Source organism: Siniperca chuatsi, linkage group LG16 (assembly GCF_020085105.1).
Source record: "Siniperca chuatsi isolate FFG_IHB_CAS linkage group LG16, ASM2008510v1, whole genome shotgun sequence".
NCBI lineage: Eukaryota > Metazoa > Chordata > Actinopteri > Centrarchiformes > Sinipercidae > Siniperca > Siniperca chuatsi.
The window spans coordinates 468,605-494,295 of NC_058057.1; the positions used below are offsets into that span (position 1 = coordinate 468,605).

General features: G+C 44.7%; 3 protein-coding genes across 5 annotated transcripts in view; 1 reads left to right on the forward strand and 2 right to left on the reverse strand.

Moving 5' to 3' along the window:
* ddhd1b (DDHD domain containing 1b) overlaps window positions 1-4,542 on the reverse strand; it is a 31,373-nt gene extending 26,831 nt beyond the window's left edge. For both annotated transcript variants that reach the window (XM_044168728.1, XM_044168729.1), the window contains exons 1-4: window positions 3,443-4,542; window positions 1,583-1,759; window positions 1,226-1,354; window positions 62-209 (exon numbers count right to left, since the gene is read on the reverse strand). In XM_044168728.1, coding sequence (XP_044024663.1) covers window positions 62-209; window positions 1,226-1,354; window positions 1,583-1,759; window positions 3,443-4,205 — 1,217 coding nt within the window. In that variant the 5' untranslated portion in view covers window positions 4,206-4,542. The remainder of the gene's footprint in view (window positions 1-61; window positions 210-1,225; window positions 1,355-1,582; window positions 1,760-3,442) is intronic.
* Window positions 4,543-4,717: 175 nt separating this feature from the next.
* On the forward strand, window positions 4,718-11,836 carry cgrrf1 (cell growth regulator with ring finger domain 1). 2 transcript variants are annotated; one of them, XM_044168732.1, is made up of 6 exons: window positions 4,718-4,906; window positions 5,565-5,701; window positions 6,048-6,225; window positions 6,731-6,878; window positions 7,140-7,247; window positions 8,967-11,836. In XM_044168732.1, exons 1-6 carry the CDS (start codon window positions 4,902-4,904, stop codon window positions 9,282-9,284), a joined length of 894 nt encoding a protein of 297 aa, XP_044024667.1. In that variant the 5' UTR covers window positions 4,718-4,901; the 3' UTR covers window positions 9,285-11,836. The 2 variants fall into 2 exon arrangements, with proteins under 2 accessions (XP_044024667.1, XP_044024666.1); XM_044168731.1 differs by lacking the exon at window positions 4,718-4,906 and adding an exon at window positions 4,921-5,172.
* On the reverse strand, window positions 10,932-23,479 carry psmc6 (proteasome 26S subunit, ATPase 6). The gene is made up of 14 exons (XM_044168730.1): window positions 23,323-23,479; window positions 22,783-22,862; window positions 21,916-21,955; window positions 21,280-21,332; window positions 20,369-20,436; window positions 19,687-19,801; window positions 19,352-19,439; window positions 19,039-19,100; window positions 18,820-18,943; window positions 17,493-17,554; window positions 12,916-13,036; window positions 12,755-12,835; window positions 11,407-11,478; window positions 10,932-11,317 (listed from the first exon to the last, which is right to left on the reverse strand). The coding sequence occupies exons 1-14, from the start codon at window positions 23,405-23,407 to the stop codon at window positions 11,199-11,201; spliced, it is 1,170 nt and encodes a 389-aa protein (XP_044024665.1). The 5' UTR covers window positions 23,408-23,479; the 3' UTR covers window positions 10,932-11,198.
* Between the last annotated feature and the right edge of the window lie 2,212 nt (window positions 23,480-25,691).

The following is a 25,691-nucleotide window of genomic DNA, read 5'->3' on the forward strand; positions in this document are numbered from 1 at the left end:
AATTATTCTGATGCCTTTTTCAATTCTCTGCGCTCCCACTGGAAGCCTCCACACATCTCACATGCTGGTGTTCCTGATGATGCGGCCCTGGTCCATCTTCTGGCCGATGCCATGCACCACAAAGACGATGTGCGTGGTTTCAGGTGGGGTGTCCTCAGGCGCTGCCTCCTCCACGTATCCCCGATGGAGACGTGTCCCGCTGCTGGAGGCTGAAGACACGAGAGGGAACATCACTACCTGAGGCGATGTGTGTTTTTCTGACACTGGCAGCTAATGCCTACTAAACTAAAGTGGTCCGACCACTTCACACTTCACCCCTGAACATCCCCAGGCTAACCACGCTACATGTTCACATACGACCCTGCTCTTGAGATGGGCCGGTTATGCAGGTCACATTGCAAGGAACAAGCCTTCAGAGCTTAGTGTACGGTGGTTTTGGGAGAGCACCGTGGATGTAAGGTTCCCTGAGATTTTTTATGAATACTTATATCTAAGTCAGTTCTGTAACCTACAAATTGTATTGACACTTTAATAAACGGGTTCAACATATTTTCTCTCTGACCTCTAGTGGTATCTCTCCATGCTAATAGTCCTGGTTTTAACTGCGCAGGCCTGGAGACATCTGTCTCTGAGATTTCTGCCTCCAACCAAACACAGTGGAGCTGAATGGAATTAGCTTGTGCTGCTCACAGCATTGAAAGGTTTCACAGTAACATCTTTTTCTAGAAACTGTGTCCTTGTTACCGACAAAAAGCACCGAGTTAGCAAACTCAAGGGGCTGCACTGCTGTGGGTGGGTCGTTTCAGGCACCTGGGAGACGATGAAATACCATCCATTCAGGGGGGTTGCAGTAGTAGATCTGTGTGGAGGTGTGTGTGTGCATCACCGAGGCGTAGTGGGTATATACTATCACCTTCACACCTGCTTGTTATCAGCCATCAGACACACGTTATCTCCAAAACTCGACAGCTCGCACCGAAACAATCCAGACGGATAAACAGCGCTACAGGTGAGAGGTGACTTTGGGGTGAAGTGTCCCTTTAAGCTCTCAACTATCTATTACATTCTCTGAAATTCTTCTCCTGACCGTCCCACACTGCCTTGTCTGCACTACAGTTTTAGTCCCTCACTGACCTTTGACCTTGTGTTTGGCTCCTGTTGTCGGAGACAAGTCAAACATTCCCTCTCTTCTCTCGTGCACGTCTTGTGATGTTGTTCCATATACCTTTAGAGAAGCCCAGTTTCTGAGTGACGGTGCGTGCGATCTTGGAGGTGGTGGCGTCGCTGTACAGGTACACCTCGTCCACACTGTGCCAGTCCACATGAGTCCTGCTCAGCTTCAGACTGTGGATGGCTGGGAGACAGTCACACAGTGATTAACAGCAAGTGACACACTTCATGCAGCATAATTAATTTACCATTCCCCATGAGGGTGTGTACAACGTGTGTGTGTGTGTGTGTGTGTGAAACTCCACTGCATTGAAGTCCATTCACAAAAGTCACGATACAGACTGTACACACACACACACACACGTATATCTTTCTTGGTCTCCTTTCTTCCACTCTGTCTCCCATTCCTTACCATCCTTGCTGTCCACTGTGGTGGTCACGACCTCCATCTCATAGGTGTCCCTCATCTGTTGCCCCCGGAAACAGGCGAGGTGCTCCATTTCGATGAGGTCACTCTCGTCCTCCTCCAGGGGAAGCCACGTTCCGTCAATGAACCACTGACCCCTCATCACAGGAATACGGTCTTGCTCTGAGGGACACCACAGGACGGTTACCACACTGTCTGAAAGTCGTGTCGCCTACGCTTCGTCTACTTCCCTAGCTTAAACACAGAACAGCAGACGATACGCTTTAAAAGAGAGAGCGAAAGACGGAAAGACCAAAGTCACACTCATAACACACATAACACTGAAAAACAGTGAATATCAGTTGGTAAGTGGTCAACTGTGCTTTCAGAGTGTGTGTGTGTGTGTGTGTGTGTCATGTTGTTATATCCCGGTGGGGACTTTAATCTGAACGCACACTAACCCGTGGGTGTGAAGCGACGGCTTTCTGAGGGTTAAGACTTGGTTTGAGGGTACAGGTCACCGTCAGGGTTAGGGTGAGGCCCTTAGCTGTGCTGGTTAATTCATTATATATATGTTGGTGATTAATTCATATAGCATTTACTTAGACATGATTCAGCAATCAGTCAATTGACTACTTGATTGATTGCTGAACAGTTTGAATAAATAAGCGATAAATTGTTGAAGTCATTTATGAAGCAAAAATGCAAAACATTCTCTGGCTGCAGCTTCTCCAGTGTGAGGTTTTTCTGCTTTTCCCTGTTTTATATCATGTGAACTAGGCATGGGCCGATATTCGACTTTATCAAAGGAACACTCGGGATAAGTTGATGGTGGTGAGTTTCCATTATCGGGATAATCGTGAATATCCTCCCCTGTCTAACTACAGTCCTATATTGATTTCCTGATGTTGCTGTTTGATGACAGGAAGCTGCCACAGTGCTGTTCAGGCTTTTTTACTCAAACAGGTCCAGAGTAGGACAGCTGGACGCGGGTTGGACTGTGTTTTGGTTAAAGGATAATTCCTGGATTTCTCCAGTCGGGAGAAAATGAAATGTACTGATGCAAGTGATGAAACTGTTGTACTGTTTGACATCCTGGCAGAGGAGTGAAAACAGAGCCAGATGCAATGTATTATCATGTAAGAAAGGACAGACTGACATTTCTCTCTCTCTCCTGTATTGATGCAGGGGGACCTGATGATTTATGAGACCTGATGTGTCCTCTCTGTCATGCAATACAAATATTTGGTTCTTAACAAAATGTAAGGTAAAGTGATTCCAGCATGTTTTAGTGCCATTTTAAGAGTTTTAAGCATATTTTGATGAATATGGGGAAACATCTTCCCTCGCCTGCTGTAAAGTGAATTCTTTGCCGTTTGCCGGACTTGGTGGGACAAAACAAGACATCACCTCGAGATTTTCTGACACTTTATTAAACTATTACTAATTGAAAAAGCAGATGAATCGATAATGAAAATAGCTTTTAGTTGACTACATCGGCTGTATATAATGACAAAAAATAACGGTTAAACCTATCACAAGGTAGCAGAGCCCCAGGTGACAGCTTCAAATTGTGAAAGTGTGTGTTGTACCACGTGTCTTTCTAATAAGTGAGAAATGAGGAAGAAACTAATGAAGTGCCTAAGTGTCTGACTTGAGCAGTGCAGACACAAGCTGCAGCCATGGCAGCAGCAGAGGCTGAAACATGCAAACGGGCTGGTGGCCATGGCTGGCTGGGAAAGGTGCAGCCAGCATCTGACTCTTCGTATCTCAGTGTGGGGTTTGGGTGGGTGGTGGAGGCTGGTGGTGCTAACGGAACAGTAATGACGTGGTGGCAGTATGGACAGAAACCATTGACATGCTCACGGTTCCAGTAAACAGGGTAGCACTCCTTCTCCCTGATGTCCACTTCATAGAGCCCCCCTCTGACACACACTGCCTCCACGCTGGCGCTGATGTCGTCCGGCTCCTTCGTGTCCTCTGACACCGAGCGCCGCTGCCCTCCGCCCCGCTGCACCGCGGACTCCGCCCGGGCGCTTCCACTGTCCAGCGCCGCGCTCTCCGGCTGGATCTCGCCGGACCTGGCCGCCTCCCTCCCCTCGGCCTCGGCGGGATCCACCGGGTGTTTGACCTTGTCAGGGTTCTGCTCACAGAATCTCCGATAGACGATCTCGATCTTTAAAGAGTCGTGTCCGACGAATGGTTTCCACGTCCGCTTGTCCTCTTTGTAAAACCAGCGGACCTCCTCTGGTCCCAGCTCCGTGACGACCTCACCGCGGTGCCTGGAGCTGTTGGACCGTATGCGCTTCTTGGTCGTGACATTCCCGTCACTTTCGGTGTAGTTTGGCTCGATGGAAAGATACGGTGAGCCCGTATATTCCTCCCCAGCCAGGCCCAGCATCATGCCATCCTGAGATAAGCGGCGCGAGTCCCCCCGTAACAGCGGCAGGTGTCTGTCCAAGCCGGGCTGCGCCGGGTCCCCGTCCCCAGCGGCGCCACTATCTCCCATCGGACTGTCGTCGTAGCCGGACACAAACACATCATTGGCCATATCCCATTCACTACTGCTGACAGAGTTATTCTCCGAGCTCTGCTGGCGGACCGTGGCTTTGTCCTTCATACTGCTCATGGTGCGGCCGCAGCGTTTCCACCCAGCAGTCTAATAAAGCATCCACAGGGCCAGCGCCGCCAGACTATGACACCGGATTAACGGGCTCCCTCTCCCCAGCGGCTAACATCTGTGTGCCGAACCGTTCTGAGCCCGACAGCAGCGTTAGTTCCTGACATTGTAGATTCCGCAGATTGCAAACCGGTTTCCCGGACTGTTTAAACGGCACACTCTCCCGTTCATATTCCCGTGTTTCGTGAGAAAGGAATAGTCGATGAACGGTACTAGCTAAAATGGTAATCTCAGTCGCTCCGTAAAGCCAGGTTAACTACGGCAACATGTAACTTCCTGTTCTGACATTCAAAATAAACTCGATAGCCACGAGAGAGAGAAAACGGGTTGTACAATTTTAATAGTACAATGTAAAGTATACATATAAGAGGAATATGCATTGAATGAAAACAACTGTTCAAGTAGTTTGTATTGTTGTTCACTGTGTAATTTTCAAAACATAGCTTGCAGCCAGCTCTTTCAATCTTGTTTTTTTTTCCACATATGCGCTTTTACTTTGAAGGCAAATTCACCGTACAAATACCATGGATTTGTTCCAGCTTGCTTGATTCATTTAGTTTGTTACCTTAACACGCGGACCTAAGATTGCGCTGAATTTAGTCAGGAAAATGTTTAAATGAACGCGCCCCTTTCAAGTGGCCTTATATGAGGTTAAAATTAAATAAAAAGTCTATAATATTTGTTGTAAACTTTGTATACCCTTTCGGCCACCGTAGTTCTAGCTGAGCAGTTCCTGTTATGGCTGTCATGGAAAGCGTTTACCAGAGGATTTTGTAATAACTTGGCTTATTCTAGGACATAATTTGTACGAAATGGCAGCGGTTTTCCTGGTGACCTTGTATGAGTACTCGCCACTGTTTTATATTAGTGTGGTTTCTTTGTGTTTCGTTGTTACCGCCGCCATGGTGCTCGGCTGGTAAGTGATATTTAGCCAGGCCAGCTTAGCCGCTGTCGTGTTGCTACATTACTGTCGCACATTACCCCCACAGTGTCCCCGGGTTTGGTCGCGTTAGGCTAACTGTTCTTTAAAGTTGTATCCTAATGACTTGGCACGTGGACTACATTATCACTCTGAAAGTAACCATGGCATCATAATACGGTAGCATAGCGTCTGACGCAGATTCTTCACATCGCTGCTGCTGCTGCCAAACATATTTTTGCCAAATGTATTCACACACACACACACACACACACCGTAAGCAAACGTAAAAAGGACCGATTGTCCCCCTCCTGTCACGGGTGTGGCGCGGCCACGTGCTGCTGCTTTCTCGCCGCAGAGCGTAAGTCCTGTGTGCTCTCGGCCTGCAGGTTCGGCTTTGACGTCCCAGTGATCCTTCGCAGCTCTGATGAGACGGAGTCCAGCCTACCAACACCTGAGAAGCGCATGGTCCAGGTGACCAACCCCTTCGCCCTGGAGGTGTGCTGCGGGCCGGCATCTGTCACCGGTGAGAGCACTCATCACCAGTCATGCAGCTCAGTAACGGGGAAGGGTGGAGATGGCTCCACCTGGGTTTACAATGTCTGTTAAATGCCCCCTCCATCCAACGAATAGAGTGCAGGTTCACCCCTCCTGTTCCAGTGTACTCCAGCTGCCATGTGTGGATGCCTGTACCTGAATCAGGATTATGTGAGGACTGCTTAGTAAATCATTTGTGCTCTGCGCCTGTTGTGCAGTTGGAAGCACTTGAACAGCTGTTCATATGCAGGGCCACGAGTCCGCCTGTGTATGTGCAGTGTTAGGCCGAGCCCAGGCCGTGATAACTTTAGCCAACGCTGCCTTCTGCCTTGCAGACGGTGTGTCGGTGAGGCCTTGCTGTCTGGAGCCCTGTGTCCTGAGCTGTTTCTGGGGCTGTGAGGTCAGAGCCCTGCAGGGAGGGCTGCGGGCCCACCAGCACGGCCTGAGGCTCAGCGCCCCCCAACATTTCCAGGAGGCCCTGCACCTTCGCTCCCACCACTGCCAGAGCTTCCAGTATCCTTTACAGCACTAACAAAGATGTGCAGGCTACTGTCAGCTGCTCTGACTCGCCTTCCCAAGCTAACCCCCCCCCCCTCTACATTTCATCTTTGATTTCTTAGCTTGTCTTCTCGTTTTCTTTTTTGTAAAGCGTGTGAGTGTACAGAAAAGCACTCGATGAAGGCGAGGCGTTATTTCTTATTATTAATAAAGCATGGCACAAGGAGAGTGCTTGATGCCACAGGAGTATAGCACATAAGATGTAACACAACCTTTTCTAACCGTATACCTGAAAAGATACGCACATGTCCTCACTCCTGCTGGTATCTGTCCGCTGACTTCACTGTAGCTTCAATATCAGAATAAATAAACCAAGAAACTCACAGGAAGTCAAATATCTGTTGTTCCTTTTATAATGCTGACATCGTACGTACTCGTGATGACAGATTCATTTGGCTGACACACCTTCTTCCTACAGCAGCTCCCGCTGTTAGCCTCTTTGACCCCCCCCCCCTCCCAGCATCGGCAGTGAAGACAGAGAGGAACGACACACACAGATTCCTGCTGACCGGGGCATCGTGGATTTTGGGCCGTTGCCACGGGAACGCTACCCTCTTGTGGCTGTGCTGACGCTGGCAGAGCCCGAAGCCAGAGAGGCGTACAACATCGTGAGTCTTTCACATTGGCACATTGTGTTTTTGAGTCAAATGTCTCATTTCTCCGTACTTTCCAGGACATGTAGCCCAGCTTAGCACAAAGACAGAGAGCGGGGGAAACTGCAGGCTTTTGTTGAGTCCCGTCACATCAACTGTCCTGACCAGCCCCAGCTCTAGAAAGAAAACCCTTAGCGTAGAAAGGAGAGACTTGAACCGAAGCGATTCAAAAATCCAACTTCAAAGGAACTTATTATGCTGTCTTTCCTCTTTCAGGTGGCCAGTGTGACAGTTATTCATGTTCCTGATGACAAATACAGCCTTTCTGCACGGGTTCTCTTTCAGTACCTTCTCACCTCACAGGGGAACATGTACGACTTAAAGGTATGTCACAAATTGGTTCAAGCATGTTGTTCCCGCTTTTCACTCAAACTCACAGTCAGGTGCTCCGTGTTCTGTGGCTTTAAAGAGCTCTACCCAGCATTAAAGGACAGGTTCACATGTTGTAAGTTTGTCTCAATACAGTCATCACATGGCCATATGTACGCTGAAAGTTTCACTGGGTGCTGTAATTGTTCCTCCTGTTCATACTGGATGCAAACAGATCCTTTAAGAGATTCTGAAATCTGTTTCAGTGTCAGTGATGGGGAGAAAATCCACAGTCCTCGTTCTGCCTTCTAAAGTTCAGCTGACGTTAACGTGAGGCGTTAGCAGTTGGAGCTAGTCAAATCAAGTGGGTGTATTCCGAAGTCAGCGCCTTTTAGCACCACATTCCCCGTTTTACTGTCCCCACACTGCAGCTCAGCCAGAAAACACCCAGAGGGAACCTCTGTAACACTGGAAGCTGAACTCTGTATTGCATTTCAACACGAAACCAGGGCAGGGTGCTTTCACCTCCAACCTGTTTGGTTCGGCTCAGACGAACTCGGGTGCGTTTGCCCGTTGAGTGCGGTTCGTTTGGGCTGCTATGCCAGCTGTCAATTGAACTGTGACGTGGACCAAACTCCCGGGCCGAGACCACCTGACGAGGACCGTCTTGGTCTGCTTCCAAGGAGTTCTGGTTTCAGTTGTGGTCTGAAAGCAAACTAAGCACCCGCAAGATGTTATGATAGTAGATAACGTGATTTTTAGCATGAATTCAAAAGCTACAATAAATCCATCTGCTGGCTGTGAGCTGTTCAGGAAGCAATCTGATGAAAAGCATTCTAAATGTCCGCACGTCAGGATTCCTACAGTAATCCATTCATTTTGTAAATCTTACGTTGTTCATGAATGGATTTTGGTCCAGATGCCCTGTGTTTTGCTGCACTAGTTATTTCTATGTATCCTAATATTATCAGTTGACGATAAATATACATTTTGATGTTTATGTTATCGATGTGTTATCGAATGCCACCAGTAGAAGGGGGTGGTGGTTAGGGTGGAAGCTAGAGGAGGGCCACAGCTGGCCAGGTGACCTTGGAAACAATGTGCATGTGTAATGATTCTTGTTTGTTTCTGACGTTATTATAAATAAACGCACATAAAGGAGGAGACGTCCCGGCTGCACTAAACTGCTTCTGATGTGACTTGAAAAAGTCACAACAACAGTGTTAACTAGTTTATTAAACTGATTTGATTTTCTTTGTGCATATGAGATGAAGATGGAAACACTCCATTTACCACGGTGGTTTTATCAGGCGGAACAAGGCGCTCCTTAAAGTGCTACATGACTGATGAATGAGCTACATGTCAGTCTGTATAACTTCATGTTTAGAGCTCCTTTGAAAAAAGCCAGTGTGAACAGAAACCTTTATTTCTTAATGTTTTAATAAATACGTTTGTACTTACGTTTAGGCCCTAGTATGGGACGCATGTGATGCAGGCTTTCTGTTATGAGTTTGTCAACTCCGAGCCTGGCCTGAGATAACCTTTATGACATCACTTTGACCTTACCGTGCTTATGTTGGAGTAGTAGTCCCTGTGATTGGTGGCGATATCCGGGTCCTACTGCTTTGGTTTAATGGCACAGTTGGAACGGAGCCATCGCTGGCATAGCGTTGTCTCTGCTATGACAAGTTAAAGTATCCTGAGTGAGAAAACCATGCCTTCTGTCTCCTGCAGCCTCTCTTCATGTCAGCTGACGGTGGGGGGGCGTCTGGGACTCCCGACACAGAGCAGAGCACCCAACCCAGCGAACCCAGCGACGAGGCCAGCAGAGCGCAGCAGAGTCCAGTGCTGGAGGAGGAGGAGGACTGGTCAGAGGGGAGGGGCAGAGACTGTGTGGTCTGTCAGAACGCAGCAGTGAACAGGGTGCTGCTGCCCTGCAGACACGCCTGTGTGTGTGACAACTGTGTGTCACACTTCCAGCACTGCCCCATCTGCAGGGCCTTCGTCCTGGAGTCCTTCACCCTGACACAGGGACCGGCTGCAGAACAATGACTCTGTATTGACCCGCTGACGGTTATTTAACAGATCGTATGCATGAAGACAGTCCTCGTTGCAAAATAATCCCTGACGCCAAATCTTGATGGTGAAATGATTTTACATCAAGCTTCCATGGATAGAAAAGTTGAGCTGGACTGGAGCGATGTGGTCTCTTTAACATCAGCTGGTTCCAACAATACAAACTAATCCATTAGACCGCCTCCAGCATTTACCACTGACCCAAACATCTCCAGACCAAAAAGACCAAACCTGAGAAGAGTTCGTGTTTTTCTGTTAGGAAGGAATGCCATCTCTTTGACAGCAGGTGGCACCATGAATGAGCTGCAGGGAGTAATGTGACACTGTCTGTTAAGCTGTGGTAACGTTTTACAGTCTGTGGTTGTTACCCAGTTCCATTCTGTATACTCACTATCTGTATGCAGTACTACAGAGCCACAGCCTGGCCCTATATGGCACGTGCTATATACTGATATTAATAGTATACGAGAAATCGACATACTTAAGAAATACTGCGAGCATGACAGGAGCTGCTCTCGTGTGTGAGGAGGTGAGCTTTCAGCACTTACCGTGTCTGGACAGCTTCTTTCGGGCCGCACCACTGTTGCTTTCAGACTCATCGCAGATCAGCAGGGACCTGGGAGCTCCAGTTCCTGCGTCCACTCAGAAACGTGTACCTTGTAATGTATTCTGCTTACAGTCCAGCTGAACTGTTGGGTGGAAGCTTGTGAAACATGAAATATAAGTGATGGTTTTAGTAGATCGGTTCATGACAGCTTTTGTATATTACCGAACAGTGAGCAGCTTTATCACTTTCACTGATTTAAACCTCAGCTGCTCAGTTTGAGATCACGGAGGAAGAAAAGTTTTCATGTTTGTAAAGGATGTTGAAGACTTCATGTACAGATCATTTGTTTTTAGAATATGATGGTCTGACCACTTTTACAGGACTAGCGCAGTATTTATTAACCCCAGCCAATCGAGCTGTAATCTGACTTTACTGCAGGGAAGGATTAAAAAGACTGACGTGTGAGTGCAGACAAATATGACGAAGGAAAACATTAAAGCCAGCCCCGGTCAAAGCTCATCAGATGGCCAGCTGTGATGTCAGCTGCAGGTCGGTGCTGCTGTTCTCTCCACAGACACGTTTGTTAGCCTGTCCCATTAAAGCTCCTGTCTGCAGTGGACCCGTGGACGGACAGACGGCTGTCTCTGGATCACTGAGAGACTGAAGGAGACTTAGAAACAGCAGGATTCTCAGGCAGGTTCTGCAGCCGCTGTTTTAAAGCTTTCAAAGTGGCTTTAGGGTAATTTATTCATGATGAATACATCATGCGCTACATTCAAAGTTCCACCTTACTGTTTTTTTTCCAGAGCTTTCAACCGCTCACAGTTTTCATTACAGGATGGAGTAAGCTGTCGTTGAAATGGCTCAGTGGTCAGCTGTTGAATACCATGGACAAAGCTAGTAAGGGGAACTTTGAGTCAGTTTGGGGGGGTTTTTTGGTCAAATGACTATTTCCAAGGTCAGGAACAAACTTTCACGTTCAAAATGTCATGTGTTTAACACATTTTGTCCATCACGCGCACTTGAAGGCAAAGAGAGAAATAATGAATGGTCAGAAATTGAAAGACACAGAGCACTTGAGATATAATGGTATATTTCAGTACATCAAGTTATTTTGTAAGTGTTTCTACAAGTGTTTGGTGGGATGATCAGCCTGTGATCCAGTGTAAACACTGAGGCGGGTCAGACTAACAAGTGGAAACAGGACTTCCTGTCACTTTGCTGGCAACTGGGAGGAAAATTGACTTTGTTGCTTCCCACAAACAAACTTTTTTTCTGGCCTTCTGGCAAAGAACACATGAAAACGCAATGAAAAATATCAGAAAAGGACTATGACACAGGGTTTATACAGGCTTGTAGTCCAGCTTGGACTCCAGCTTCTTTGAATCAGCCACCTTCCGCACGGCTTTCATGAAGTCTTCCTGAGTGACGTACTCACGGTCAGAGCGGATGGCAAATAAACCTGCAAACAAACACAAGTCCCCGTGAGTAGAGCTGTTGGTGGAGGACATGAGACTCATGATGATGCTGAATGACAGCTTAGTGTCCAACCTGCTTCAGTGCACACGTTTCTCAGATCGGCTCCGTTGAAACCGTCCGACAGCTTCACGATGGCTTCGTAATCTGCAAACAACCACAGGAAACGTACGGCTTACGGGATCGCCCTCTGTGTTAACAGGACCTTCGTCTAACCTTCTCACTGTTTGTTGCTCATGTCGTCTGTTTTAGTCTGGTGGAACCACTGCAGGACTACAGCCCAGCTTTTCCTATTTATTTATTTGACTATAAATGCATGTAGCTCTTTCTGAAACAAGGAGGTCTCACAGGGTTTCTGGTGTCAGCCAAATGCCTACAGCTGTACTGTCAGTGTACAACATTTTGTCATAGGACAATACGTTGATCAGCGTTTCAGTGTTGTGTGAAGCCTGACCGCTCGAGGAATGTACAGAAGTAATAAAAACAACAATAGGGCTGCAGCTAATGATTGTTTTCATTATCAGTTCTTCATTTACTCTAACATGGCCATTCTGAAAGCCTCAAACTGTACAACAATCCACAAAGTGTTTCAGCTCTAAAAGTGATTCAATCTCTCCAATTACTTTACTCATTACCTCAATTTGTGCACAAAAATGAACAGAACAGAAAATCTGTTGTTCTGTAAAATGTTTACAGGATGTCAAAGAAAATACACATTGTATCAATCAAAACCCAAAGTATACAAACATATCTCAGTCCAAAATCTACTAAAGAAGTGATTCCATCGACCTAGACTGAGCGACCTGGGGTTCAGCATCTCGCTCGCTGGGAGGTGTGGACAGGAGGAGCCGGGGATCGAACCGCCGACTGCGTGGTTAGTGGCTGCTAGGCGTAGCCAGGGTCCAAAATGTTCTAAAGAGTACGGTCTAGACCTGCTCTATAGGAAAAGTGCAATCAGATAACTGAAAACTGAACTGAATTGAAAATCAGCACCCGCCACTCGCCAAATGAGAGTAAAAATCTACGTTGGCGAATCAAAAACACGAGGTCCGCCTCCTTTGGGGGGTTGCTGAAATAGGCCTACTTCACTACAACACCGGTTGATTGACCACGTTTTATTTTGCTTCGACTGCACACCGGTGGTGGCATGCAACGTACGACTGTCAATAATTGTATCGCAAGTCTTTGATTGACGTTGCTGCAGGTCCCTTTTAAAAAGCTCAATCGGTGGGTAATTGGAAATTACGTGGTTTTTAAATGACATTTTATCTTATGCAGTTTTATGGCCAGTTAAAAAAATATTTTCAGTTCACCAGCCATTAGCAGACAGACCAAAACGCTGATGTTGGACGCTGAGCGTGGCCTATGTTGCATCACATGTGGCTTAGAAGAAGAGTCGAGGGGAGGAGCTGAACTCACTGACCTATTTCTCCGTGCTTGGTGATGGGACTGGAGTGGATCTTGAGGATGTCCAGGCGAGCCTGTTCATTGGGCAGTTCGATGTCTGAAGAAGAGAGACGGCATTAGATTTGCTGCGCGTGGTCTCAGAGCTGACACATGAACAGCACCAGAAGGAGATCTTACGGATTTTACGGTCCAGTCTGCCGGGCCGCAGCAGGGCGGGGTCCAGGGTGTCGGGTCTGTTGGTGGCCATGATCATCTTGACTCTGTGCAGCGTGTCGAAGCCGTCCATCTGGTTCAGCAGCTGACGAGACACAAACAGCTCAATCAATCGCTGCTTTTAATCATCGGCCCACTGTGCTGACGTTAAAAAGCTCCTATGACTAAAGGAATACAAGTTTTTAAAGGATCCTTTAAACACGACATTGGCCCTGCTTTGCGGTAACAACGTTCAGTTTACTAAAAATGAGTCAAACATGCCACGCCTCGCAAGTTCATTCATTTCAAATGAGCAAAGCTGTCACACTGCAGATCGACTGTGCTGTGCTGCAAGGCTTGCATTCCCTGTTTGATTGTAAATGTGAGCTTATTGTTAGTCGTACAACAGGTCATGATAGCAGAAAGACTAATATATTCAGGATTCAAACCCGTCCAGTACTAGTGGCGATACTTTACTAACATTATATCAGACGATTAACAATTTAGATAAGGATCCTTTACATTTGGTTAAATACAAAAGTTGATATGTACTGAGTGTGGCATTTTACTGCTGAAAATTAAACATCAAATCTAACAGAAGTCAGCAGAATATATGAGTAGATCTTACACAGTTAACTAGGATGGAGTATTAGGGCCACTGTTGGGAAAACAAATCTGAGCTTTTGGGAATAAAATCTTAATACTTTGTCGGTCATTTCAGTTTCAGTTCAATGGCTTTATTGGCATGAAAGTTTTGAAAAACTATTTTGCCAAAGCATCCAAGTACGGGCGGGGCCAGCATGAGCGCAGACGCCCGAAAGAGTGCTACAGTGGACATATGAATTACAATCATAACCTTCATCCTAGAAGGATTTTTGTTAGCAATGTTCACCGAGCTCATTTCGGTTCAAAGACAAACGCTAACGCAAGAAGAGGACCGGAGCAGACCGAAGCGAACTGGCCCGACCCACAGGCAAGTGGACGAGACTGCAGGGGAAGAGTGAGTCGACGGTGGAAAGTTAGTCGAGTTCACCGAGTTTCACTGAGGCCTGCAACCTTTTCTTGTTGATTGGCAAGGAAAACGTTTCATGAAATTAGGTGACAGCAGGAATCTTATCTGCATTAATGGTGGAAACAGGAAGTAGCACTAGACCCATGGCTTGACACCTTGACACCTGCACTTACCAAAAAATTTAAGACCTCATTTCACTGGAGTTTAGGGTTGCTGTGCCATATAAAAGAATATTCTAGTATACAGAATATCTAAATTAGTGTAAATTAAGTAGCTCGAACATGCAGCCAAGCTAGCTGGTGGTTATGAGGTGGCTGACAGTGGTAGGACTAGAGCTGTGCAAAGAGTATGTTGTGAAAATGCACCATTCTACAAGATTTACTTAACATCTGAACTACTGTCGGGATGTAGATGTTGCCGAAGTGCCGATCCTTTCCACACACTGACCTGGTGATGGGAAAACATGTAGCTGGCACAAAGGTTGTTCCAGATGAGGCGAGGCAGGGACAAGCAGGAGAGCCTGAAGTCCACGAATTAGAACGTGAATATCCAGAGGTTCCCTGCATGTCTGGTAACTCGTGTGCAGACTAAGAACCAGCCCAAGAACAGGAGGGGACAGTAAGAGATGTTCTAAAGAAACACCTGTTGATCTAGCAGAAAGCCTTTTCTGATGTTGGGCCTCAACACATGTGGAGGACAAAGACAGCGGCCTACTTGGGGAAGGCAAAGCCTCTTCCGAGGCCTGAATGGGAAACAAAGGCCAAACAGTAAAATAGCGCCAAATCTCCACCAGCCCTTAATTCAGTTAGGCTCAAGATTTAGACTTGAATCCAAACACTGGATTTCTATTGGACGAACTGCTCAACTATGACATCATCACCTTTATGAAGCCTAGCGCCACACACTGCTCGACTTCTTTCCATTGTGACCTCCGTCGCTGCAGCAGACGCTCAACGTTGAACTTGTATTTTCCTAGGAAGGTCTTAACTCGCTGGACAAGCGACAGACTGTTTTGGGTTTGCTGAAACACTTTTGGCTGATGTTCCTTTGGATAAGACCTCAGTAGATTTGGCTATTTTAGCAGATAATGACTGTAAGATTCAAGGTGCTGACTCGGAGGCATTAGTAGCCACCCTTAACGGGTTAAATAGAACCGGAGGAAAGATCCCTTCCTAGAGCGCACTTAAAAGGTGGCGACTTCTGCTAAAGAGGCTCAGGAGATTCCTGTAGGTTATTTTGTAAAGGACGGTGTGCTAGTAAATGGAGACACACTGCTCGTCCATTGGGCCACGTTTGAGCAGGTTGTGCTACCAGGTTGTTACCGCCTAAAAATATTAATGGGAGGTCATAACCCAGGTTTAAGTGGTCACATTGGTGTGAGGAAAACCCTTGACAAAATAAGTAGACACCTCTATTGGCAGAGTATTAAAAAAGACGTAAAAAGGTTCCGTCATACTTGCCATGTTTTTCATGTAGGGGGAAAGCAGGGAAGGCCACCACTAGTGGCACCTTTGCATCCGTCACCTGTCGAGCTGGAGCCATTTGCTCACGTTATGAGAAAATTGTGTGGGGCCATTACAAAGTCCTAGTGTGGGAATGAATATCTGCTAACCATACTGGATGTGGTCACAAGATATCCAGATGCTCTAATACTACATAGCATCAAAGCTAAATCAACTGTTGCACAGCTGTTAAGAGTTCTTCTGCTGGCCAGGTCTCCCTTGTATCACCCAGTCAGACAGGGAGTCAAACTTTACATCAAACCATTAACAGCAGGTTGTGACTGAGTTGTAGATGGCCAGTAATTATTCGTCTCCTTACCATCAGCAGTCACGAGGTGCTATTGAAAGGTTTTATGAGACACTGAAATGTGTGATTTGAATGTTTGTGGAAGCTCATCCCAAGGAGTGGGATGAGACTGTCCCTTTACTGTTGTGTGTGGGCCATTTGAGACTCTCCAACAGAATCCCATTCAAGCGAATATTTGGCCATGAAGTTAGGAGCCCCCTGCAGCAGTTCAAAGAAAAGATTGTGGAACCAGCGTCTCCAGGGGATGTGCTGGACTATGTCTCCTCCTTTTGAGCAAGGTCACACTCAGGATGTGGGGTGGCTGGTAAAATCCTTGCTTGGGTTAAGATGTATGAAGGTGAGGGACAATAAGAGGGCAGTGCAGCATGCATTCAAAGCAGGAGACCCAGTGTTGATACTACCTCATGGGCCACATGACCAGTTGGGACCTGGGTTTACGGGTCCATACAACGTGTTGAACCGTGTTGGAGAGGTGAATTATGTCCCTAGTACCCCTGAACGTTGAGGTAAAACCACACTGTGTCATGTAAATGCTTTCAAGATATATGAAGGTCATGAAATTGAGGTGTGCTCATTCTCCAGAAGGAGGTGTAGTACCTGCTCCAAATTAAAGTCATTATAGTGCTGGAAGTACACCTGTTGCGTTAGCTGCTCAGGAAGGGAGAGAAGACTGATGTTGTGTTAACTTTAGGAAGATGAACAGTGTGACAAAGGCCCACACTTTTCCAATTCCTCATCTTGAGGATTGTATAGATCAAGTTGGGAGATCAAATTATGTCACAAAGATTGATCTCCTTAAAAGGGTATTTTCAAGTGCCATTGACTAAAAGAGCTTGTGAGATTGCAACATTTGCCACACATGACGGTCTGTACAGTCCTTGCTTTTGGAATGAAGAACACATCTGCCACATTTCAGAGGTTAATGAACTCAGTCACACAAGGCTTAAAGAACACGGTCACTTACATCGATGACGTTGTGACGTACAGTGAGATCTGGAGCAGATCGGAGGTCTGTGGGGCGGCTGAGAGCCAAACTTCATGAATTTACCAAAAGGAAGGTAACATGCTTCAGAATATTTCGACTTCATTCTTGTATTCATTTCCAGTGACCCCAATACTGTGTTGTGGTGAACTTCACTGAAAATTTAAAAGTATCAATAATATGTTGTATGTGTGTGTTGTTTACAGCTAAGTATACTAAAGTTGACATAAGGAACAAATACTCAAATATATGACAAGTGAACCTATGAAACTGATAAAACTTCAAACTAACTACACTGTACTATAACAAACATTCAGTGTAGTAATGTGTGGTGTGGGCAAGCCTGTGTGTATTTTTGATGATGCTCAACAGCATTGCCTTCGAAAACGAACTTTTGAATAGGGAGGTAATTTTTCCAGTCTTTATGGTGTGCATGAATGCACAACTATGGCAGACTGTTCAGTGACTGTGACATGCATTTACACTCACACTTGTAAAACAAAGAACAAAAATATTAAGAGTACTACAGGCTATTTGGGTGTGCTTAGCTAATACCCATTGGCTCCTGTCGAAACAGGACTCACTGACTTGGATCTTATTATCATTAGCCCACATCATTAAAATAAAAAATAAAATAGGGAGATAAGACAGTAGCATATTTGTGGATGTACATAGAAAATGACGGTGGTGGCTGTTGTGATGTGTGTTGTACACCACACTGTGCTCTTCGAGCCTGGGACACTACAGTGCCTCAGTTACCTCCATCAGGGTCCTCTGGATCTCTCTGTCAGCAGAGGTTCCCTCAGAGAAACGACGGCCGCCTACATGGAACAACATGCAAACATGACAGAGGATATGCAGTGAGGATTCAGAGCACACAGGGTGGCAGGTCCTAACTCAAGTAATTAAGCCCTGAGTGGAGAACCTGAACCACTGTATTGATGTGAAGCTCCTTGTATGTAATAATAAAAAACTATGTATATTCATTGTATATTGGAGTTATTATAATATCCTATTTTTAGTGTCTCTTCAGTTTTTATTGTCTTCAGTATCAGAAATCCTTTATTGATCCCCGAAGGGAAACTCTTTGTTACAGCAGCTCGCCTTTACGTCAGTGCACACAGGAGGAAGTACTAGCAAACAATATAATACACTATAATACAGGTCAGAAAATAAATTAAGTACCAGGTGGGTATAAGTATAAGATAAAATAAGTGTGAAGTACCAAGTGGGTTTACCGGTTGATGATAATACAGTATAATAATACAACGTAATACAATGTCCTCTATGTATTCTATTCCAGTTATATTGTTATTTAGGGTCATTTTAGTTAGGGTACATAATTTGGCTTTGTAATTGTATTTATTACTTACCTAACTAGTGTTTTTGTTTTTTCTGATTTATGTGACTTGGCTGCATTAATAATGTACTCTCTCCCTCTCTAATAAAACAGAATCTCACCTATAACATGTCTTCAAAAGTGGTACATGATTATGGGAAAATAACATCAGTAAGTTGTGCAATACATGTAATGCAGTTGGATCAGTTTCATATTTGGGGACTTCTATCACATTTATTTAAAACAAGAAATATTTGTGTGCATCAGAAATACATTTGTGAACTGTATCGTTTTATATGTGGAGTTGTTTTACATTTATATACAACGATAAGTATTTTTGTGTGCATTGAAAAATATTTTTGTGGAGCGTCATAAATAAAAATATAAATATACATAAATCCAGAAATACATTTGTGAATCTTTCTGTGTGCATTCATTAATACTGAGACTGATCTAACTCCAATTCAAATTGAATTGACAAAAGTGTACATAGCTTTACAAGCCCCATTTTTACTAATTGAGGAGTTAGCAGTCGCTAACGTCAGTGACAAAGGCTACAGGAAGCTTTAGCTGCTTCACAATAAAAGCCTTACAACAGTTGGCAGATTTGTACAGCTTTGATTGCAGCTTCAAGCAGAGTAGATGATGAGAAAATGCATATACCCTTAAAAAAAGCATTAAACCTAAACTAAAGTGCTAAAGCCCCAAGAAAGACAAAACCCAAAGCAGATCCTCAGCCTCACTCACCGATGGCATCGATCTCATCCATAAAGATGATACATGGCTGGTGGTCCCTGGCATAATTGAACATCTCTCTGATCAGCCTGGCACTCTCACCAATGTACTTGTCCACGATGGAGCTGGACACCACCTGCAGCACACACAAACACAGACACACAGACAACATCAGCTGACTGACGGCACTGCAGTGTGGCAGTACACCCTGACACTGGCGCTGACTCTCACCTTGAGGAAGTTACAGTCCAGCTGGCTGGCCACTGCTCTGGCAAGAAGAGTCTTCCCAGTGCCTGTTACAGAAGGAATCTCATCAATACCATATAAAAAAGGTCCAAAACTACACTTATAGGATCATATTTGTATCATAAAATTCAAATAAATAATATGAACCTCACGCAAATAAGAGTCACAAATGTGCTAGTGTCTCAGAGACAAATACCTGCTTCATTTTTTTGTATCCAAATGTGATGCACATGCATGGACGTCATTGGTTTGTGATGAAGCCTAATTAAGACGGGTGCATTTTCACTGAACTACTAACCTGGAGGGCCGTAGAGCAGGCAGCCTTTAGGGGGGATGATGCCCACTCTCTGGAAGAGCTCAGGGTTGGTCAGAGGAAGCTCAATCACCTGCCACAAAATAACAGCAGCAGCAGTGTTTTGGACTCAATGGACAGAAAATAAAATCTAAATGTATCATCTGGTCTTAATGTCTTTCCCAACCACACAAATGTCATCTTGCAAAACACATACAAGACATACTGCAAATCATGCCAATACATTTATAAGAATGTGAGTATTATAATCCAAAAAAACAGCCAAACATGAAGAGTCTGCCTTGTAGGATTTGATTGCTGATTGACTGGCTTTGTTGTACCTCTCTCAGCTCACGGATTTGTTCAGACAAGCCTCCAATCTCAGAGTAGGAGACGCTGCCAGGGTCCTCGTGGGACATGTTATACACCAGAGGGTCCACCTCTCTGGGCAGGTACCTTTGAAAGAACAGGAAACACATGCTGAGCACACACCCATCACCAGCGGTGAATACAGATTTGATTGTTTCCACAGAGTGTGCCTCCAGAACAAAGATACATTTACATACAACAACATGACACAAATACACACAGTGTGGTTTGCAAACCACTATGTACTATGTTATAGCTTGAGGGGCGTAACAGTACACAAAATTCACAGTTTGGTACATATACCGCATTCATGTGGTCACTGCTTGCTGTGTTTTTGCTGAGCGAGGAAAGCTTAGACTTGTAAACAGTATTAGCCCCCCCCCCCCGTTATAAAATAAAACATCTTCCCTCAGGAAAAAGGCGCAGTGGCACTATTTCACACAGAAAATGAATTAAAAAGAAAAAGAATTACTGAGCGTGTTGAGGCCATCATCTACTAAATAAAACTGATCACGAGACTGGCTGCATCAACATCTGGGTGGCTTACTACCTCAGATAAACTACTTCCTGGGGGAAACCCTGACTTGCACACGAAGGATAACCATGGCAGGCGCAGTCTGAGCAGAAGCTTGATTCCCATGCTCTCTTACCTACCTCATTATAGTGAGTGTAGTCATGTCCAAAGCCACTCTGGTGCCTGGCTTCAGCTGTGACTTGTCCAACTGGGATGAAAAATATTAATAGATTAGAGTTCACATTCAAATCACTGAGGTCAACATTTACTGGGACTACATTGCATTGGCAAATTTGGAACTTTTTGTCCTATCCAGAAAATTGATCAACTAAATGTGGGCAAAATAATATGTCAGACTCACAACAGTTTAAAAAAAAGGGAGTATCAAAATCGATGCAGCAGAACTAGTTATCGTCTTCTTTATTCCATGCATTCCTCTTCCTTGTCAAAACCTGGTGTCTACGTATGTGTTATGCTAGTAGCGGCTAGCGTAGCCTGCAGCAGAGATGAACAGTGGACTACAGAGCTCTGCTGAGCTCACTTCTTTCTAACTCCACACAAACACATTTCTTTCATTTTCAAACTTGTAGTCTTCAGCCCCAAACTGACTCAAGTGACATCACATGAGGACATTTCACACCTCTCCCTCTCGAGACACCAACGGCTGTATACTACTTTGTTCTTTTGCCATGTCTACATACACTCAGCTTTAAAACAGCTCAAATTAATTACTTTCACCTGAGCTGTTTATTTCAAGGGATGTTCTGCACAGCTTATGACGCTTTCTGAACCTCTGGGTCAGGACACAAATATATGCAGATAAGTTTGCAATATATTCATTTTTGTTTGGTCTTAATGTTCTTCAGTCTCTTGAAAATGGAACAAAATATTCCACAGTCGAATCCCTGAGAGATTTGGCAACACACTAATAAATGGTGTCATGAGAATTTCTTAGCTCTGAAAGTTGTGCCATGGATCAGAAAGGCCTCAGAAACCCTGGAGATAATACATTCCAGGATGCTTGGCACATTAGTATCTGTTCAGCACCTACCTGTCTGCGGCATCCAACCACATATCGGGGGCCGTTGGTGGCCTTGACAATGACTGGAATTAAACAACAACAACAAAAAGCATTGGTTTTTATGTCTGAGCGAAACACTGTTTAACATGTGTCACAGTCACAGGTCATCAATAGCAATTTTCATTGGTTGCCGAGCTTCAAGAGGGCGGGTCTTACATAATATGAGCCTACCACAGAGCAGTGGCAAGAGAAGCGAGAGTGAGGAAGGTAGCGATATGGAAACATGAGGGGGCCGTGTTGCAGATGAATGCACACTTTGTCGAGACCGCGATGGACGATGACTGATGACCTCGTGCCTGAAGTATTTTGGTGTAGTTTCTGTCAACGTCTATTTGTTGAGCTAAATTAACTGAAACCAGGACAACACTGCGGAGAACGAGCGGAGCCAAGGGCGGAAAATCTGCCGGGCTCACCAGGGTTTCAGGACATCCTGCATCCTTTTCTTACTGACTGACAGCCAGGGCATTTAGCATATGTATGGCCTGTTGGTAGCTGGTACAGCCAAAAGGATCAGTGGTAGTTAAATCCCCTAGACCTAAAATTATTTTGCCGGTACTACCTGTGCCGTGACACTTGTAAATGTGCGATATGTGCCAATAAACTTACATTTCTCCTCCGTCAGCTGTTTGAGCACTTCTCCAACAATCTGCAGGGAACGAGGCACAGATGTAGTTACAAAAGAACCAAACCTTTAATTTAGACTGAATGACACAGAGAAAATATGTGATGTGTGATAAACATGTTGGAAAATATGATAGCAGAATCCACCATGTGTGCACCACACTGTTAGTCTTGGTTAGCCAAACAGAATTTAAACGCGCTTGGTCAAATCACTTTAAATAGTGAAGCAGTTTTCTGGCATCAGAAAATAATATTCCTTTTCAATATGAATGACAACACCTGTATTGTGTGATGCACTTCTGCAGCGTCTGAGACAGAATGCTGGCTTCTGAACACTCGAACAATAGTGATTATTTTCACTACTAATTAATCTATGCATTACTTCATTGTCAACTATAACTGCTTAGTCACAGATGACGAAGTCGAACGTAATGACAAATGCCTGACACATGCTCCCCTGCATCTTTTTTGTTTGACTGACAGCTGATGGTTGCTAATGTTTGGCAGATTATCAAAATTGTCGTGTCTTCTTTGCTTTGTGACTCCAAAAATTTAATAATTGTAGCTTTAAAAAAAAAAAAAAACTTCCAGTTTCAAATCTATACCTGCTATGACAAAGCCAAAGTGTGTCTACCATGATGGTGAAAATCGGTTCCTCTGTCTAAAACGTCCAACTCTATGAATTTCTGCCATACTGGTACCGGAGGCCTATTGCAAACTGCTACAGTAGATAATATGACAAATCGAGCATCACTAACGTTAGCTTAAACTTCAGGCTACTGTTGCAACCACTTGAATGAATCCAGAAGTGAGATCCAAAGAGCTCAAATGTAAGTGAGTAAATATTCTTACCTGGCCAACACTTTGCAGAGCCTTTAGGTCATTCTCTGATTTCTCGTACTGTTTAGTTTGCTCTCTCAGCTGTTCCCTCACTGGAAAACAAACAAGGAGGATAACCGGAATGTATTCTTTCTAAAACAAACATGCTTGTCACTGTAAGGCAACGTTAGCCGTTCAAAGTTAGCTTAACGTAAAGCTCTTTATAACGTTAACAGATGCGACAAAAATACAAGATGTAACGTCATATCACAGTAATGGCTACACAGACTAACGTTAGCTGACTTTTACAAGCGTTTAACCAACTTACTGTTAGACACAGCACTAACGTTACTATTGTTTGTTTGTTTAATACACCTATGCTAAGGTAACGTTAGCACTGCTAGCGTTAACCGGTTTACTGCCATTCATTTCTACGAGGATGCTAACTGCATGACAAAGCACAAGCTAGCTGGCCAGCTAGCTGATGCTGGTTATCCAATAATACTTATCTAATCAAACAAACAAGACGCATTTCTGCCACAACACAAACGTCAAAATTAAATAGTCTCTTACATTCTTTTAACCGCCCGTCAACTTCTTTGTGTTCGAGTAATTTTTTCCTGTAGTCCTGCAGCGCTTTCTCCCTGGTGTCCGCCATGATGCCCCACTGAATGCTGGGAAACTGCAGCGTCACTACAGTGTTTTGCTGTCAGTTGGTCCTGCTGATGTCGTGATATTGCGTCCAGGGACTATTTTCATGCCAGTAGGGGGCGTTAATCGACATACAATAATGAAAACCTTTTTTTCCCGGAACAGTATTGTAATATTTTGTGTATTTGTAATATTACTCATATTCCATGCTTGTAAATTGCATTATAGAGATTTACATTCGTTTACAACTTTGAGAGTCGGGTAAGGATACAGTTCCACAGAAATGTTCTCAGTCATCATCAGCTGCTGCAGTGGCCTGGAAGAAGGCTTTCAGGTGTGAAGCGTGGCGTTGGATCAGCCAGAAACAGAGGCTTAGTGCTGTGTTATCCGTCTTTGCTTTACAGAATATGTGTGTAAAGACAGAATTAGAGCAAGTTCTCGGTCTTAATCTGATTTCGGTTTGACACTGTAGCCAAACTTACTCCAAAGCAGCCGTGTGTTTGCTGCTATGTTGAATTCCACATAGGCTCCGTTCTTACAAATTTTAGGACCATCTCTCTCAAAACATTGTCTAAGCTGATTTTAGCTTCTAAACCAACCACCTGCCTCCTTGAGGCCCTACCAGCTAAACTTAAAGATCTCTGGCCATTTCTGGGACCTACAATGCTGATTATTGTTCATTTGTCACGTACCACTTGTGTAGCAGAAAGGGGAAAAGAAAGTACTAAACAGGAAGCACGGTTTGGAGATAAATCAGACACACCGGTGAGCTGGGGGAAGCATGGAGGAGAACAGAAAGAGGAGTGAGAGTGACTCAAGGAGGAGATAACTAGAAGTTTAACCCAAGGGTCCTGATTCAGAAAGCAGGTCTAGTGAAAACTCTGAGGGAAACTCTGGGTTTTCAGTTCCAGAAAGAGAGGGAACTTAAACTCTGGATCAGTCACCATGGTAACCGACTGTGTGAGCCCAGGTTTTCTTCATCGAGCCCTGAGTTTCTCTGTCTCCTCCCTCTCACAGAGCCAGACACGCTGTTTCACTTCCTCACTCATTCATTAGTTAGCGGAGGTTTCCTGTCAGAATCTAAATCCTGGCTGGACATTGGTTTGTTACTCAGGACTGTCTCAAGTTATTTCAGGGTAACCCTAACCCTAACCCTGCAGGATGTAGTTAGAAAGTGAGTCAGATTAAAGATGAACAAATATATTTCAAATGTAAAGTAGGCTGCAGCCCAGCACACAGTCAGATTCCACCACTTCATCATCCATTAAGGAAATGTAAGTCTGGTAAGCAATGAATTAATGGACAACACTGAATAAAACGTCATTGTGTTAACTTATTGACACTTTTCCCGCTCTGACTCTTTTAAAGGTAAATGTGCACAGTCTGCATACACATGAGCTTCACTCAGAGTGAACAAACTCTGAGCTGAATGAGCTGACTCTGATCAGCTGTTTGGAACCGAAAACTCCGAAAAGAGTTTTCATTTCAGAGTTCATCAGCTCAGAGTTCAGGGTCAGTCAGAGTTTGTTAAACCTGCTTTCTAGAATAGACCCCTGTTTCTGGACATCTTCGCTCTAAAAAGAAAACAGTGATGTATATAAAAGTAAACAGAGTGACAGTTGTTCCTAGAACCTGCTGGATTTCCTGAACTTTCCTGGGCAACAAGGTGCTGCTGGAAATGTGCTGATATTTCTGCCTCCAGTCCTGCAGAGTCTGGATCTGTGGTTGTGGGCCACCTGCTGCCCCCGTGTTCCTGCTTGACAACTGCTACTACAGTTGTTGTTATTGGCTCTGTTACTAATACTGACATTATTATTCCTGTAGCTGTCATTCCTATTATTACTAATTTATTAATATTAACACTACAATTACTATTCTACTATTAAAAATAAATAAATAAATACAATTCTACGTGGTTTTTGTGCCTCCCTCTCCCCCCACCCACACACAGCCTGGTGTCATTATTTAATGCATTTAATTAAGAGACGCTTAATTTGATTTAATGGCATGTAGTTTGTGAGAGACTGATTTCAAAGTGACAGGCTAGGATCATGATTATTCTCCTGTCTGGTGCCCAACTCTTACTTTGGATATTTAGGATAAACCTACGCTACACTGGCACTGTCCCCACTGGCTTTAAGACTGCTAACCTAACATCCCAGCTGGTTTGAGAGTATTGTAAACTGAAAACCACTGCACCTCTCTGACCCTCTCTGTGTCCCACAAGCACAGCTGTGTGCCTCTCTCTCTCTTTTCACGCAGGCTTCTCTGTGCTGCACCATCGGCCGTCC